Below are 14260 nucleotides of genomic sequence, written 5' to 3'. Positions count from 1 at the left end.
TTCGTTAATTGAATATTCTAATCGTCAAGCAGACACAAGTCACACAAGCATTCACTCGTAACATGATAGGCGTCGGAGGGTCCGCTGGTGCCGCGGTCCGCGCTCCCGCGAAGATCAGTGGGTATCACTTTGAGCCGCGAGCACCCGTCCATCGAGTCACATTTTCATTCGAATCGGTAAACTGATTTCGGCAGCGTTTTCTGATTACGAAAACCGGAATATTGATGTCATACAATCGGAAACAAAATTTTCAATCAAAACTCAAATTATTTACTACGTAAGCGTAACTTAAGTATTAAATTAAAAATCTGACTACTTCAAAATCCAAAACAACATACCCAAACAACTTGTAGCATCAGACTTCCAATTTCCAATCGCATGACATCCCTATTCGCCGCAGTGAATCGATAACGAACGACGACCGGGACTATAGTCTGGTCGCTGAGCACGTAGAATTTCGTCTAATGACCCCAAACACATCCTCATCGCTCGCGCGTAATTATATTGCTGTCGCAACTGTGCGACGCCCGCAGTGAGTGTGCGAGCGCGACAGCAACATGATTAACAGCGATAAAGCAGGGTACTCATCTAGCCGTGTAATGTATGCATGTAATGTATCAGATACTGTATCAAGTGAGTACATAGGCACGCGCGTGGTTTGCAGGGAGATCGCAGCGACCCGCCGAGTGGCGGTATCACTGCGAGCACAGAGGCGGCTCGCAGTAGGATTCAGAAGCTCGCAGCCAGATACGCGATGAAGGTTGACTCACTTGAAGGTTAGTTACGATACACGCTACATGGCAGGCGAGTACCCTGCCTAATACCGGTTGCAGACCAAGAGCTAAGTTAAGTTAGTTTCGTTTAGCTCGCATAGTTGACGCAGTTTCCCATAGTCGTGTGTAGACTGAAAACTATGCCAATTCTATGGGAAACTGCGTCAGCTATGCGAACTAAACGAAACTAACTTAGCTTAGCTCTTGGTCTGCAACCGGCATAAGGATGGGTATCTCGGGGTCATTGGCCGCAATCGTACGTGCTCACAGACCTTTAGACGGGTGCGTCGTGTTCCGTCAGTCTCGGCGGCGTGTCGCGGCGCCGGCGCAGGCGTCACGTGCGCGCGGTAGCAGCGGCCCCCCCGGGCGTGCGGGGCGAGGCGGCGCGGCGCGCGGGGCGGCGGCGGGCGCGCGGGGACGCGTGCTACCTGCGCCCGATGAGACCGTTGGAGCTGCCGCTCGCGCCCGGACACATCTCCAGCTCGACCAGCAGCGGGAAGTGGTCTGGAAATGGTTAGAGTGACGTCAGAAAGGAATAACAGTGGCGGCGTGTGTTGTGGAAACAACATGAGTGACGTCAGAAAAAGCGTAACAAGGGTCGCGCGCAAGTAGAAGCAGGCGAAGCTGCCTCTAACAGGAGTCATATATTGATATTGAAGTGGAACCGCGCAATAAGTTTTAGGGTAAGCTAATCCTTAGACCCAGAACCGTTTTCACCGTGTGTTCTGGGCCTTACTAAAATGTTATAGATACAAGAAAAATGTTTGTTGTTGATAAAAAAGACTCGAAGTTCTCTCCTTGAAGATAATCTCCAGAGAAAACAAACAGATTTTCATAACCCTCTTGCAGATTAAAATGATTTCCAGATTTGTATTATTCCAGAAATTAAAAGAAAATACAATAAAAAAAATACTAAGGATGTGCCATGCTGATTCATATCTACCTTCCAATTCCAAATGAACCAAAAGAAATGCAACCTGATTTTCAAACTCCTCAAAAGTCAGTGTGATCACTACTGCAGTTAATGAAGAGTCAAGTTGCACGATATATTCTCAACACATATAGATGACCTACACTGAACTGTCCCACCAAACTCATTGACAAGAGGGCGCCACCATCGTTCAACTATGTAGTTTTCAACTTGGCTAAAATCGGAACCAGCGATCCGGTATTGACGGTGTCGCCTCCCTGTCAATGTCACGGGTGGGACAGTTCAGTATATTGGGTTTATATGTATTGTTAAAAACGATGGAGTGGACTGTATAGATAGATAGGCCTGCCGGTGGTGATATTAATATGCAAGAAGCAAGGAAACTCCAAAAAAGGGCCAAAACAGTAGGTATATTGCTCAAAACATTAGAACACCAGAGCGTACAAAAAACAACTTCAAAAACCTAAAAACAATAATAAAAAAAAGTAAAAAACCATAAACAATTACCAAAAGAGGATTGCTGGCCAAACTGCCAGCAACATGTATTTTGACAGATTATGTACCTGAAGGTATGTGAGGATGCGGACAGCCGACGACCTTGTGCTCGCGGAACCATTCCTGTGAGAGCGGGCCCAGCAGCCCGAGCGGCGTCATCGTCTGCTTGCTGTAGAATATGTAGTCTATGATGCCCTTGAAGTCAAATCTGGAAAAATAAAGTTGCATTTGAAATTATCATTTGCTTGGAATTTATGCGCATGAGCACTCAAAGGCGGCTCTTTATTCGTGTAAAATTGCTCTGGCTAATAGTGTAGTCAGCTTAAGTAGGCACCACGCTCAGTAAATCGCTTTCTCGGTAACCTTCGATATTTACATTTCAGAACTAGTGTCTAAGAACATACGTCATATTATTTTACAGAGAAGCCTTAGAATTCGCGTGTTCAGTTTTGTCTGCAATCAGACGTCTCCCCACGTTGCGGATAAGAGAATGCCCCCCATTCATGGTGGGTATCAGTTTAGCAACACGAACAAAAACCCAGCGCTCGACAGGTCTCGTCAACTCGGCGAGCCTATCAAGCAACCCGTAACCCACATTCGAGTGGGGCCCCTCGGCCAGGACTCTTGGACTCACGTGTAGTTTGTGCAGGGCATGATGTCCTCTCTTTGTGCAGTTCTGCTTCTGCGTCCGCGGGTTGCGGATAAGGGAACGCCCCTCACTCATGATGGAGGTACCGATTTAATGGGGGGACATTAATCTTGCACTCACGTGTAGTTGGTGTAGGGCATGATGTCCTCGCTGTAGGCGGAGGACAGCTTGAAGTTGTGCGTGAACTCGTGCTCGGAGCCGGGCATGCGGCGCAGCGTGGTCGCGTAGCCCAGCTCCTTGAAGTCGCGGTGCTCGGACGACACGTGCCTGAGACGGGACTCTTGGACTCACGTGTAGTTGGTGTAGGGCATGATGTCCTCGCTGTAGGCGGAGGCGAGCTTGAAGTTGTGCGTGAACTCGTGCTCGGAGCCGGGCATGCGGCGCAGCGTGGTCGCGTAGCCCAGCTCCTTGAAGTCGCGGTGCTCGGACGACACGCGGCCCGAAGACAGGAACTCTACCACGCCTGGGGACATTGTGAAGATTGTGATTAGTAACGTATCAAAAGGGACAATGCAAAATTCAAATGAGTGATATCGAAATCTTCGGACAATGTTAGGGCGACACACCTTCTTATTAACGTTGTCCGAATTTAAGATTGCTGAAGATTGTTGACGCTCAAACAACGTTTCGAACGTGTTTTTAAAAGGCTTTTGCCCAGCGTCCTCTCAGCACTCGTGGATGGACCGGAGCACAATGGTCTGATGAGTGTGACGTCACATACTAGACTCATACTCACCACTATAAGGTAGGGAGTTGAAGTCCCCGCATAGCAGCAGTTGGACGTTGTCCCTCTGCCCCACCAGACGCAGCGTCCTCGTGGATGGATCGGAGCTCGTTCAACATCATGATCTAATGAATGTGACGTCACATACTCGTNAGCTGATTACTCAATAATGGTACCTTTCCCAGACTTTCTGACACCACTATAGTATTTATATGAGTATGTTAACATGGGCTGGTCTCGGCTCATATACCCATTTACCTAACACCCTGTATAGGCATAAACACACTTAACGCAATTTTGGCCAACTTTTGAGCAAATTTCACCTGTGTGCAGCGATCCGGTGTTGACGGTGTCGCCTCCCTGTCAATGTTACGGGTGGGACAGTTCAGTATATTGGGTTTACAGTAGAATCCCGATTATCCGGATCAATTAAAACCAGGGGTATTCCGGATAATCGAAAATCCGGATAATCGATTTCAAAGTAAAATCAAACAATAATTAACTTTTTACAATAGAAAGGGTTTTCAATTCATCATTTAGACTCTAACCCCCTTACTAATAAAACTTACACGCTCGGTGATCAGTGTTTTAAAGTGACGTTTAGTATGGAAATGTCATTTTAAAACAGTGATCAACAACTGTGTAACTTTTTATTAGTAAGGGGGTTAAAATCTAAATTTTAGACCATTGGATGGATCATTTCTTTTAACAATGAACTAAGACGAAGTCTGTACCGTATTACGGTGGCGGCGCCTTCCGTTTTTATAGGTCCAGACCCTAAATCGGTAATTAGAAACCGTGAAGAATGAGTCCGGATAATCGAAGTCCGGATAATCGAAATTCTACTGTATATGTTTTTTGAGAGGTTATGTACCTGAAGGTATGTGAGGATGCGGACAGCCGACGACCTTGTGCTCGCGGAACCACTCCTGTGAGAGCGGGCCCAGCAGCCCGAGCGGCGTCATCGTCTGCTTGCTGTAGAATATGTAGTCTATGATGCCCTTGAAGTCAAATCTGGAATGATAAAGTTGGGTTTGGAATTATTTGAGACAGAACTATAAGGTCTAGTCTAGAATGTTGGTAACGGTTGAGATAAATGAACATTGGAGGATAGCTTCAGGTCAGCATGCGAATACATCTTATTTGCCTGTCAACGACAATTAAGCCTTATGCCGTAGGTGACTAATACCCTTTTTCAGAAATGACATACGATACTTCAAATTACTTGCTAAAGTCTCTGAAGGTAAAAGAATCTTCACTACTTTCAAAGCTCAGTTTTACCTTCCCATAGTGAAAGTAGATTTACAAACGATTCTTCCCATTCCTGATCTATACGTAGTTGAACTACGATAGTTCTCGTCTTAGTAGAGCATAATTATGTCAGTCAGCCAGTCACATCATTATGTCAGTTGTAAAGAAGCCTTTAAACTCACGTGTAGTTATTGATTGGGCATGTGTTTCACATCCTTTCTGTGTGCAGTTTTGGGCCTGCCATCGGACACGTCCCCAGGTTGAGGATAGTGGAACGTCCCTCAGCCATAGTGGGTATTAGTTTAGCGACACTGACAAAAACCCAGCTCGCGATAGATCTCGTCAATTTGAGCCTGTCGGGCAACCTGTAACCCACTATTGTGTGGGCCAGGAGGAAAGGACTCTTGCACTCACGTGTAGTTTGTGCAGGGCATGATGTCCTCTCTTTGTGCAGTTCTGCTTCTGCGTCCCCGGGTTGCAGATAAGGGAACGCCCCCCAGTCACGAGGTACCGATTTAATGGGGGGACATTAATCTTGCACTCACGTGTAGTTAGTGTAGGGCATGATGTCCTCGCTAAAGGCGGAGGCCAGCTTGAAGTTGTGCGTGAACTCGTGCTCGGAGCCGGGCATGCGGCGCAGCGTGGTCGCGTAGCCCAGCTCCTTGAAGTCGCGGTGCTCGGACGACACGTGCCTGAGACGGGACTCTTGGACTCACGTGTAGTTGGTGTAGGGCATGATGTCCTCGCTGTAGGCGGAGGCCAGCTTGAAGTTGTGCGTGAACTCGTGCTCGGAGCCGGGCATGCGGCGCAGCGTGGTCGCGTAGCCCAGCTCCTTGAAGTCGCGGTGCTCGGACGACACGTGCCGGAGACGGGACTCTTGGACTCACGTGTAGTTGGTGTAGGGCATGATGTCGAGCTGTAGGCGGAGGCCAGCTTGAAGTTGTGCGTGAACTCGTGCTCGGAGCCGGGCATGCGGCGCAGCGTGGTCGCGTAGCCCAGCTCCTTGAAGTCGCGGTGCTCGGACGACACGTGCCTGAGACGGGACTCTTGGACTCACGTGTAGTTGGTGTAGGGCATGATGTCCTCGCTGTAGGCGGAGGCGAGCTTGAAGTTGTGCGTGAACTCGTGCTCGGAGCCGGGCATGCGGCGCAGCGTGGTCGCGTAGCCCAGCTCCTTGAAGTCGCGGTGCTCGGACGACACGCGGCCTGAAGACAGGAACTCTACCACGCCTGGGGACATTGTGAAGATTGTAATTAGTAACGAATCAAAAGGAACAATTACCCAACATTCAAATGAGTGAGATCTAAAGCTTTGGACAATGTTAGGGCGATACACCTTCTTAACATTGTCCGAATTTAAGATTGCTGAAGATTGTTGACGCTCAAACAACGTTTCGAACGTTTTTTTAAACGGCTTTTGCGCAGCGTTCTCTCAGCACTCGTGGATGGACGGGAGCACAAAGATGAGTGTAACGTCACATACTACACCCATACTCACCACTGTCAGGTAAGGAGTTGAAGTCCCCGCATAGCAGCAGTTGGACGTTGTCCCTCTGCCCCGCCAGACGCAGCGTTCTCGCAGTCTTCGTGGATGGACCGAAGCTCGTTGAGCATCATGGTCTGACGAGTGACGTCAGACGTCCGTTCCTCTGTGGTTGAGGATTAAGGGCGAAGCTCGCTTCCACCTTCGGCCTGATCATCACTTACCATCAGGTGAGATACAGGCCAAGAGCTTCCTCAGTAGTGGATAAAAAAAAATACACCCATACTCACCACTGTCAGGTAAGGAGTTGAAGTCCCCGCATAGCAGCAGTTGGACGTTGTCCCTCTGCCCCGCCAGACGCAGCGTTCTCGCAGAGTCCTCGTGGATGGACCGGAGCTCGTTGCTGAGCATCATGGTCTGGATGAGCTTGACGTCGCAGAACTCGGGGTCCCAGTGTATGTGTGCGGTGCACACGAGGATAGGCTGACCGAGCATCGCCGTGTCGGTCGGTAGACCTGAAATATCTTTTATTACGTAAATATACACATTCAATTGGTTAATACTTGTTTATAATTTTTGTTAATATCGTTATTTTTGATCTTAATTTACTCTTAAGCGCAATACACATTGAGCCCACCGGGCCGCCGACATATGTTGGCAACTTGTCGGCGGTCTAGTTGGCGGATTCACTTATTATTACAAGTCGGAAAATTTGGTCGGCGGCTTGAGATGAGAAATTTATTTGGCAGTCAGTATACAAGCACTGAGCAATTGAATGGGCAATTGAGCGCAGGCGTACCCAAGCCGCCAACATGTCGGCGGGTAACACGCGCGGGCGCATGTTGCCGGCATGAGTCTTTTCATACAGGCCGCCGGGTTGTGTCGCCGGGCTTTGTCGGCGGCCCGGCGGGCTCAGTGTGTATTGCGCTTTACGCTGACGTCTATCGTGTACATACAGGGTGGAAACGTTAAGTGATCTCACTCGATTATTTCTTAACTATACAAGATATTAAAAAACTGGTTACTGATCCTGAAAGTGCTTAATGAGCTGTCGGTACCAATAATAAGTTACAGAATAAACTGGATCTATCTGAAAATTCAATGTTTCCAGCTTCCATACTAAATGTATGCCAGACACATAATATTAGAAGTGTAATTTTTTTTAATTTAATAATAAATACTTTAAATAAATTCGTAAATTGTATTCTTATTTTAAATTATTAANCGCGTGCTACCTGCGCCCGATGAGACCGTTGGAGCTGCCGCTCGCGCCCGGACACATCTCCAGCTCGACCAGCAGCGGGAAGTGGTCTGGAAATGGTTGGAGTGACGTCAGAAAAGTATACCAGTGACGGCGTGTCAAAGTCAAAGTCAAAATTTCTTTATTTGTTTAGACTAATAAATAGTTCTTACAAATCGTCATTTTGCTCTTAAGGAGCCTCGACATGTCTCATAATCTTTTTACCCTACCAGCGTGTGTTGTGGAAACAACATGAGTGACGTCAGAAAAAGCGTAACAAGGGTCGCGCGCAAGTAGAGGCAGGTGAAGCTGCCTCTAACAGGAGTCATATTGATATTGAAGTGGAACCGCGCAATAAGTTTTAGGGTAAGCTAATCCTTAGACTCAGAACCGTTTTCACCGTGTGTTCTGGGCCTTACTAAAATGTTATAGATAAAAAAAATGTTGTTAATAAAAAAAAGACTCGAAGTTCTCTCCTTTAAGATAATCTCAAGATAAAACAGACAGATTTTCATATCCCTCTTGCAGATTAAAATGATTTCCAGATTTATATTATTCCAGAAATTAAAAGAAAATACATTAAAAAAATACTAAGAAAGTGCCATGCTGATTCATATCTGCCTTCCGAATGAGCCAAAAGAAATACAATCTGATTTTTAAACTCCTCAAAAGTCAGTGTGATCACTACTGCAGTTAATGAAGAGTCAAGTTGCACAATATTTTCTCAATACATATAGATGACCTACATACACTAAACTGTTCCACCAAACTCATTGACAGGGGGGCCACCATCGCTCAACTATGTAGTTTTCAACATGGCTAAAATCGGAACCAGCGCANAGCGACGGCAAAACAAATAAGCTACATATACACATACATAAATAATATATAAAATAATATAATAAATAAATACATACTAAGATGATAGATATAATGATGGATGACGATAATTTAAAACAGAAACCATTCATGAAGATGATAACATTTGGAGAAAGTGGTTATGGACAGATTTTTTGAACGAAAACTTGCTAGAGGCTTGCCTGATATCTATATGAATACCTACGCAGCAAAAGCGCGTCGGCATCACAATGCGGCGCCTCATATAACGTAGACTTTTTCGTATACTCGACTAACGTACGCGACAGATGTCAGCGTAGGAGGTAATCAGGCCTTGGTCTAGATATGCTATCTTTTTTCTATTATACATGAATTATATTAGTGGGCTCGTATTAGTCACAAATTAATAATTCTGGCATAGTGTAACCCTAAGACAAATTAATAGAAAAGTAAGTAGTATGTAAGTACTTATTATAAGTGAAAAGATTAGAATCATTATATTACCGAGGTGTGGATCTTTAAATTTAGTTTAATATTAGCTACCACAGCAGTATAGATAAGAGGTTAAATGTAATTAATAGGGTTAATAAACTGATGGAATTGAACTAACCGTTCTCCCATGCAGCTTCTTTCGTTTTCAGCAGAGCGGCTAAACCTATATTGTCCTTCGGCATAACACGATTTAACATGTTGTCGGACCCTTCACTGTTGGCCATGGCTAATTGGTTGAACTCTATAAGGTGCTCTTTTACAAGCGCGAACCTGGAAAGATTTAAATAAATATGTCATGAAATAAATTCTCAATATTTATGTTAAATTAAAATGTATCAAAGAAAAATATAAACTTAGTGTTTACGAGCTCTCTGATGTCTTTTTAATAATACAACAATAATGTCAAAATAGTCTCGAAAATATAAATCATAATAATTATACAATAACTACATCCAAATAACGCTTTTTGTCCTTAAACGATTATGTACAATGTTTGGTTGAACTAAGGACACCGGATTTTTACAAGCAAATGTACTCTGATTTTTTCTCGTAGTCGAGTGCTACGCCGTAGCAGCCAGACTCGTGCTAAGTTACGAAGCTTGTAAAAACTTATATTCACTTACTTGGCAGATCTGAAGAATATTGCGCATCCATCGACGTATTTCCTCTCCGACTCCGACATGGTCTTGGCGCGAGATTTTGGCGAGAATATGCCGTCGTAGCCGTCCCCTTTAAGCTCTGGCAGGAAGAAATTGTAAAATTGATCCGTCTCTACTTCCTGAAATAAGGAGATAACATTTTATACATCTTTCGAAAATCTCATTTAACACCTTCGCTGCCAGCCTAAAAATGGCACTGTTCCGTTCGGGCCATGGGGGACAATGATGGGCGACACTTTAACTTTCCGTTCGGGCCGCGTCGGACAATGATGACCGCGAGTCAGACCTATGTTTAAACCTCGGTATTGAGCCGATGGACAGCATTTCTTCAATAATTCTCACATAAGCTGACCCGCGCGGCTCCCAAGATTAGTGTACGTCACTTGGTTCTCAGGTAAAGCTCGGACTTAGAAAAAAAAATGTGGATAACGGTAGCGCAATGAAAAATGGTAATTATACAATGCATTTTTGCAAATTTATCAACTTTTTAGCAAGATAATAACGGTTTATTAATTGAAACATATCGTTTACTTATTTTATATAATTTATAATATGCAGGACAATAAAAAAAAAATCACTTTCATTGTTGAACAACCACTTTGTATGAAGGGTTGGTACAGGTACTAAGTTCTTTGTACAGCTACAAAACTTATGCCATTTAAAACCTTATTAGTGGCATAAATTATTGTACTTATAAGATGCTTACATCTAGCAGGATTGTCGAGAAAAATAGATTTGTTTAATGTATGAAAAATCATTTTTTCTCTTATCGATACTCTATTCTAGAACTTTTTTTTATTATTCATGTAGGTCAAATTATTGGCATGTTAAATCAGCTATGTCATTATAATTATTTTTAATTTTAAGTATATTTTTAAATATTATTTGTAGATATACTGACAATTCAATATTGTTTTGAAAAAAAGAACCGATCGAAAGTGACATTACAGTGATGGATGAAAAATTCAAAATAAAGTCAAACAATTCCTAAAACGTCAAGTCGCAAAAATTGGATTAATAACCCAGTTGTTAGTAGCACCTTCCTGTAAATTTCATAATTATATGGCTGTCCAACGAGGCAAAAATGGGAACTAATAGTTCAGTATTGATAGTAGCGCCTTCCTGACAATGCCATAGCTGGGATGGCTCAGTTTTGGACAACTTTTATACGAATTATTGATAAATTCAATTTTTTAAATAAAATGTAAACCTTATTTAATTAAAACAATTTGAAAAAAATCACTTTTAGCGTTTCTTTTACGGTATCATCGATTTATTTATTATTATTTTTAATCACTATTTAAGACTTATCCTGCTAGTTTCGTTTCTCATTTTATACATTATAATATTCCTATTTATGCGTAATATAATATATCAAAAACCTACCAATGTACAACTCTTTATTTTTTTGGTTGTTCTCCTTTTTTTTTTTGATGCGAACGGGGNATAAAATTCTAAAAAAAATAGAGGTGATGCATGCTAATTAACTCTTTCAACGATTTTTGGTTTGATCAAAGTATCTCTTATAGTTTTTGAGATAGGTTGATTAAATTGACATAATAAGTTTATTATATTTGCTGCTACGGAACCCTTTGTGCGCGAGCCCGACTCGCACTTGGCCGGTTTTTCTATTAGACATGAATTTATATTAGTGGGTTCGTATTAGTCACAAGTTAATAATATTAGCGCATTCTAGCCCTAAGTCAAATTAATAGAAAAGTATACTTAGTTATTAGTGAAAAAAAAATCTATCATCGAGGTGTGTATTATTAAATAGTTTAGTTTAATATTAGCTGCCATAGAGGTTAAATGTAATTAATAGGGTTAATAAACTGTTGGAATTGAACTAACCGTTCTCCCATGCAGCTTCTTTCGTTTTCAGCAGAGCGGCTAAACCTATATTGTCCTTCGGCATAACACGATTTAACATGTTGTCGGACCCTTCACTGTTGGCCATGGCTAATTGGTTGAACTCTATAAGGTGCTCTTTTACAAGCGCGAACCTGTAAAGATTTAAATAAATATGTTATGAAATAAATTCTCAATGTTTTAAATTAAAATGTATGAAAGAAAAAATATAAACTTAAGTGTTTACGAGCTCGTTGATGTCTTTTTAATAATACAACAATAATGTCAAAATAGTCTTGAAAATATAAATCATAATAATTATACAATAACTACATCCAACGCTTTTTGTCCTTAAACGATTATGTACAATGTTTGGTTGAACTAAGGACACCGGATTTTTACAAGCAAATGTACTCTGATTTTTTCTCGTAGTCGAGTGCTACGGCGTAGCAGCCAGACTCGTGCTAAGTTACGAAGCTTGTAAAACTTATACAGTAGAATCCCGATTATCCGGATCAATTAAAACCAGAGGTGTTCCGGATAATCGAAAATCCGGATAATCGATTTCAAAGTAAAATCAAACAATAATTAACTTTTTACAATAGAAAAGGTTTTCAATACATCATTTTAGAGTCTAAAAATCTAAATTTTAGACCATTGGTCATCCATTTCGTTTAACAATGAACTAAGATGACGTCCGTACCATGTTACGGTGGCGGTGCCTTCCGTTTTTATGGGTCCAGATCCTAAATCGCTAATTAGAAACCATGAAGGATGAGTCCGGATAATCGGATATCCGGATAATCGAGATTCTACTGTATTCACTTACTTGGCAGATCTGAAAAATATTGCGCATCCATCGACGTATTTCCTCTCCGACTCCGACATGGTCTTGGCGCGAGATTTTGGCGAGAATATGCCGTCGTAGCCGTCCCCTTTAAGCTCTGGCAGGAAGAAATTGTAAAATTGATCCGTCTCTACTTCCTGAAATAAGAAGATAAAATTTTATACATCTTTCGAAAATCTCATTTAAATATCAGATTTTCATCTACTGGAACTCAAGGACTACGTAACATAATAAAACATACAGTGAATAAAAATTATGAGAAAATGCAAATGCGAGAACATCTATTAAATCAAATACTTGAAGCATTAGAAATTGTAGTTACAAAGCATGTATAAATAAATACTATAGGAATACTAGCCTGTAAACTAATGATGTCTGCAGAGTAATGTCTAATTTCGTCCAATATACCCTTCTTTCGGTAGTCCCATTCCAGCGCCCAGCTGGGGCAGTAGCCGTACATCTGTCGCGTGGCGTATTTGTCGCAGAGGACGTTGTAGCACATAACCGTGAAGATACCTGAAAGAGAAACCTCCCGTCAATACGATGCTCGGATTAAACCAAGTTTCTATACGATTGTCTAATTTATCTCACAGCGCCATGTCAAGCGTGAGTATACGCCAATTAGTTGACGCTAACGTTTTGTTACAGCCGCTCGGGACCCGTCTCGTGTCAGATAAAAAATGTTCCAATTAAAATGAGACTCGTATTACGCTCCACATGCGTCGGGCACGCGACACAATAGCTTTTGTTTTTCTAATCATATCTGTTCAGCACGGATGTAGCCAGTCTCGTTTCTACACTGCAGTGACGTCGAGCCGGCTTTCCACATATATTCTTTTGTATCGAGTCGAAAATTATCCGTTTGGCAACCTCTGCGCCAGTCAAGTCACCCCTCGAGCTGGTCGTGATGTGTGTATTAGGGTTTAGAATCGTTGTCGACACGTGAACCGCGCAAGCGTTTACGATAACGCATCGACAGCTCGGGCTCATTGCCGAGCGTGCACCTAAATAAAGTCATACAACAGCCGGGTCAAATATGCAATTGAAATAATGGGTATAGGCGTACTAGTTCTCGTTCAGAAGGCTTAAGTGGGGAAATTGGGCGTTTCCAGGGTGCCGAGTTAGAATCGCGACGCAGTCACTTCCACGTATCCACTTATTACGTAAACTAACGTGGCACGACTGTGCTCTCTCACGCTGTATAACCATTATCTTGAATTTATGCGAACGCGTACCAGTCTCATTATGCTGATCAAAAGGTACGCCTAAGGATGAGAGCTGGTTGTCTAAATGTCGACTTCGTGGAAGACCTTGGCGATGCAATTATCTAGATTTAATCGGCCTGAATCTCAACCTATCAACAGACAAAGAGGCATAGTGGAGGTTGAGACAAAGTAACGTTGACGGGCGAATGACGTCTGAAAGGACAAGACAATGCTGTGAGCTCGGACGCGGCGCTGTCCTGCAGACAAATTGATAGCGATCGCGGATGCGCGGGCGCTCACGCTAATCTCTCCGCGAGCGCTCACCTGGCGACAGCGGCGGGCTCGCGGCATCAATGCGACCGCAGCACGTGCTTCAAATACGTCTATTGTATGCCCGATACGACGCACCGCGACGCGGCGTACATGCCAAGCGACGTGAAACAATACGCGCATCGATAATCGGCTGTTGTTTAAGGAACTACGAAGTTAAACGAAAGCTGCGCTGCGACATAATAACAAACTATAGGTAATGTTGTTCAACATGTGGGCTGCGGGCGCGTGTCTTCGTTACAAATAATTCTATGGCGATGATGAAATTGTACGTGTCCGAGTCGCGAACAATGGTGAAGGTGACACTTACATTTTATTTGATAGACATGAGCATTGTTTTGAATGTTATGCACTTTAAAGAACAAATGTACGTGGGTGCATCAGATACGTCGCTCGCACAATGTACGGTTAAAAGGCTGACGTTGCGTGGCGGCAAAAAGGAGCAATCGGAAAAGGCGTGTCGACGGATGTTGGGCAGCGAGGCATGTCACGACGGC

At 43.2% G+C, this 14260-nt stretch overlaps 1 protein-coding gene across 1 annotated transcript in view; it reads right to left on the bottom strand.

Annotated features, from left to right (window-relative positions):
- Positions 1 to 682: 682 nt before the first annotated feature.
- Positions 683 to 14260, bottom strand: part of twin (CCR4-NOT transcription complex subunit 6-like twin) — a 130622-nt gene continuing 117044 nt past the window's right edge. The window contains 7 exon segments of the mRNA XM_028312423.1: positions 683 to 1277; positions 4447 to 4586; positions 5881 to 6052; positions 6596 to 6829; positions 11367 to 11536; positions 12211 to 12365; positions 12587 to 12744. Of these exon segments, the coding sequence (XP_028168224.1) occupies positions 1198 to 1277; positions 4447 to 4586; positions 5881 to 6052; positions 6596 to 6829; positions 11367 to 11536; positions 12211 to 12365; positions 12587 to 12744 (1109 nt within the window). The 3' untranslated portion in view covers positions 683 to 1197.

This window comes from Ostrinia furnacalis, unplaced genomic scaffold (assembly GCF_004193835.3).
Source record: "Ostrinia furnacalis isolate ACB-3 unplaced genomic scaffold, ASM419383v2 OfSCF3952, whole genome shotgun sequence".
NCBI lineage: Eukaryota > Metazoa > Arthropoda > Insecta > Lepidoptera > Crambidae > Ostrinia > Ostrinia furnacalis.
Note: the sequence above shows the minus strand (reverse complement) of the source record. Positions and strands in the feature narration are given on the sequence as shown.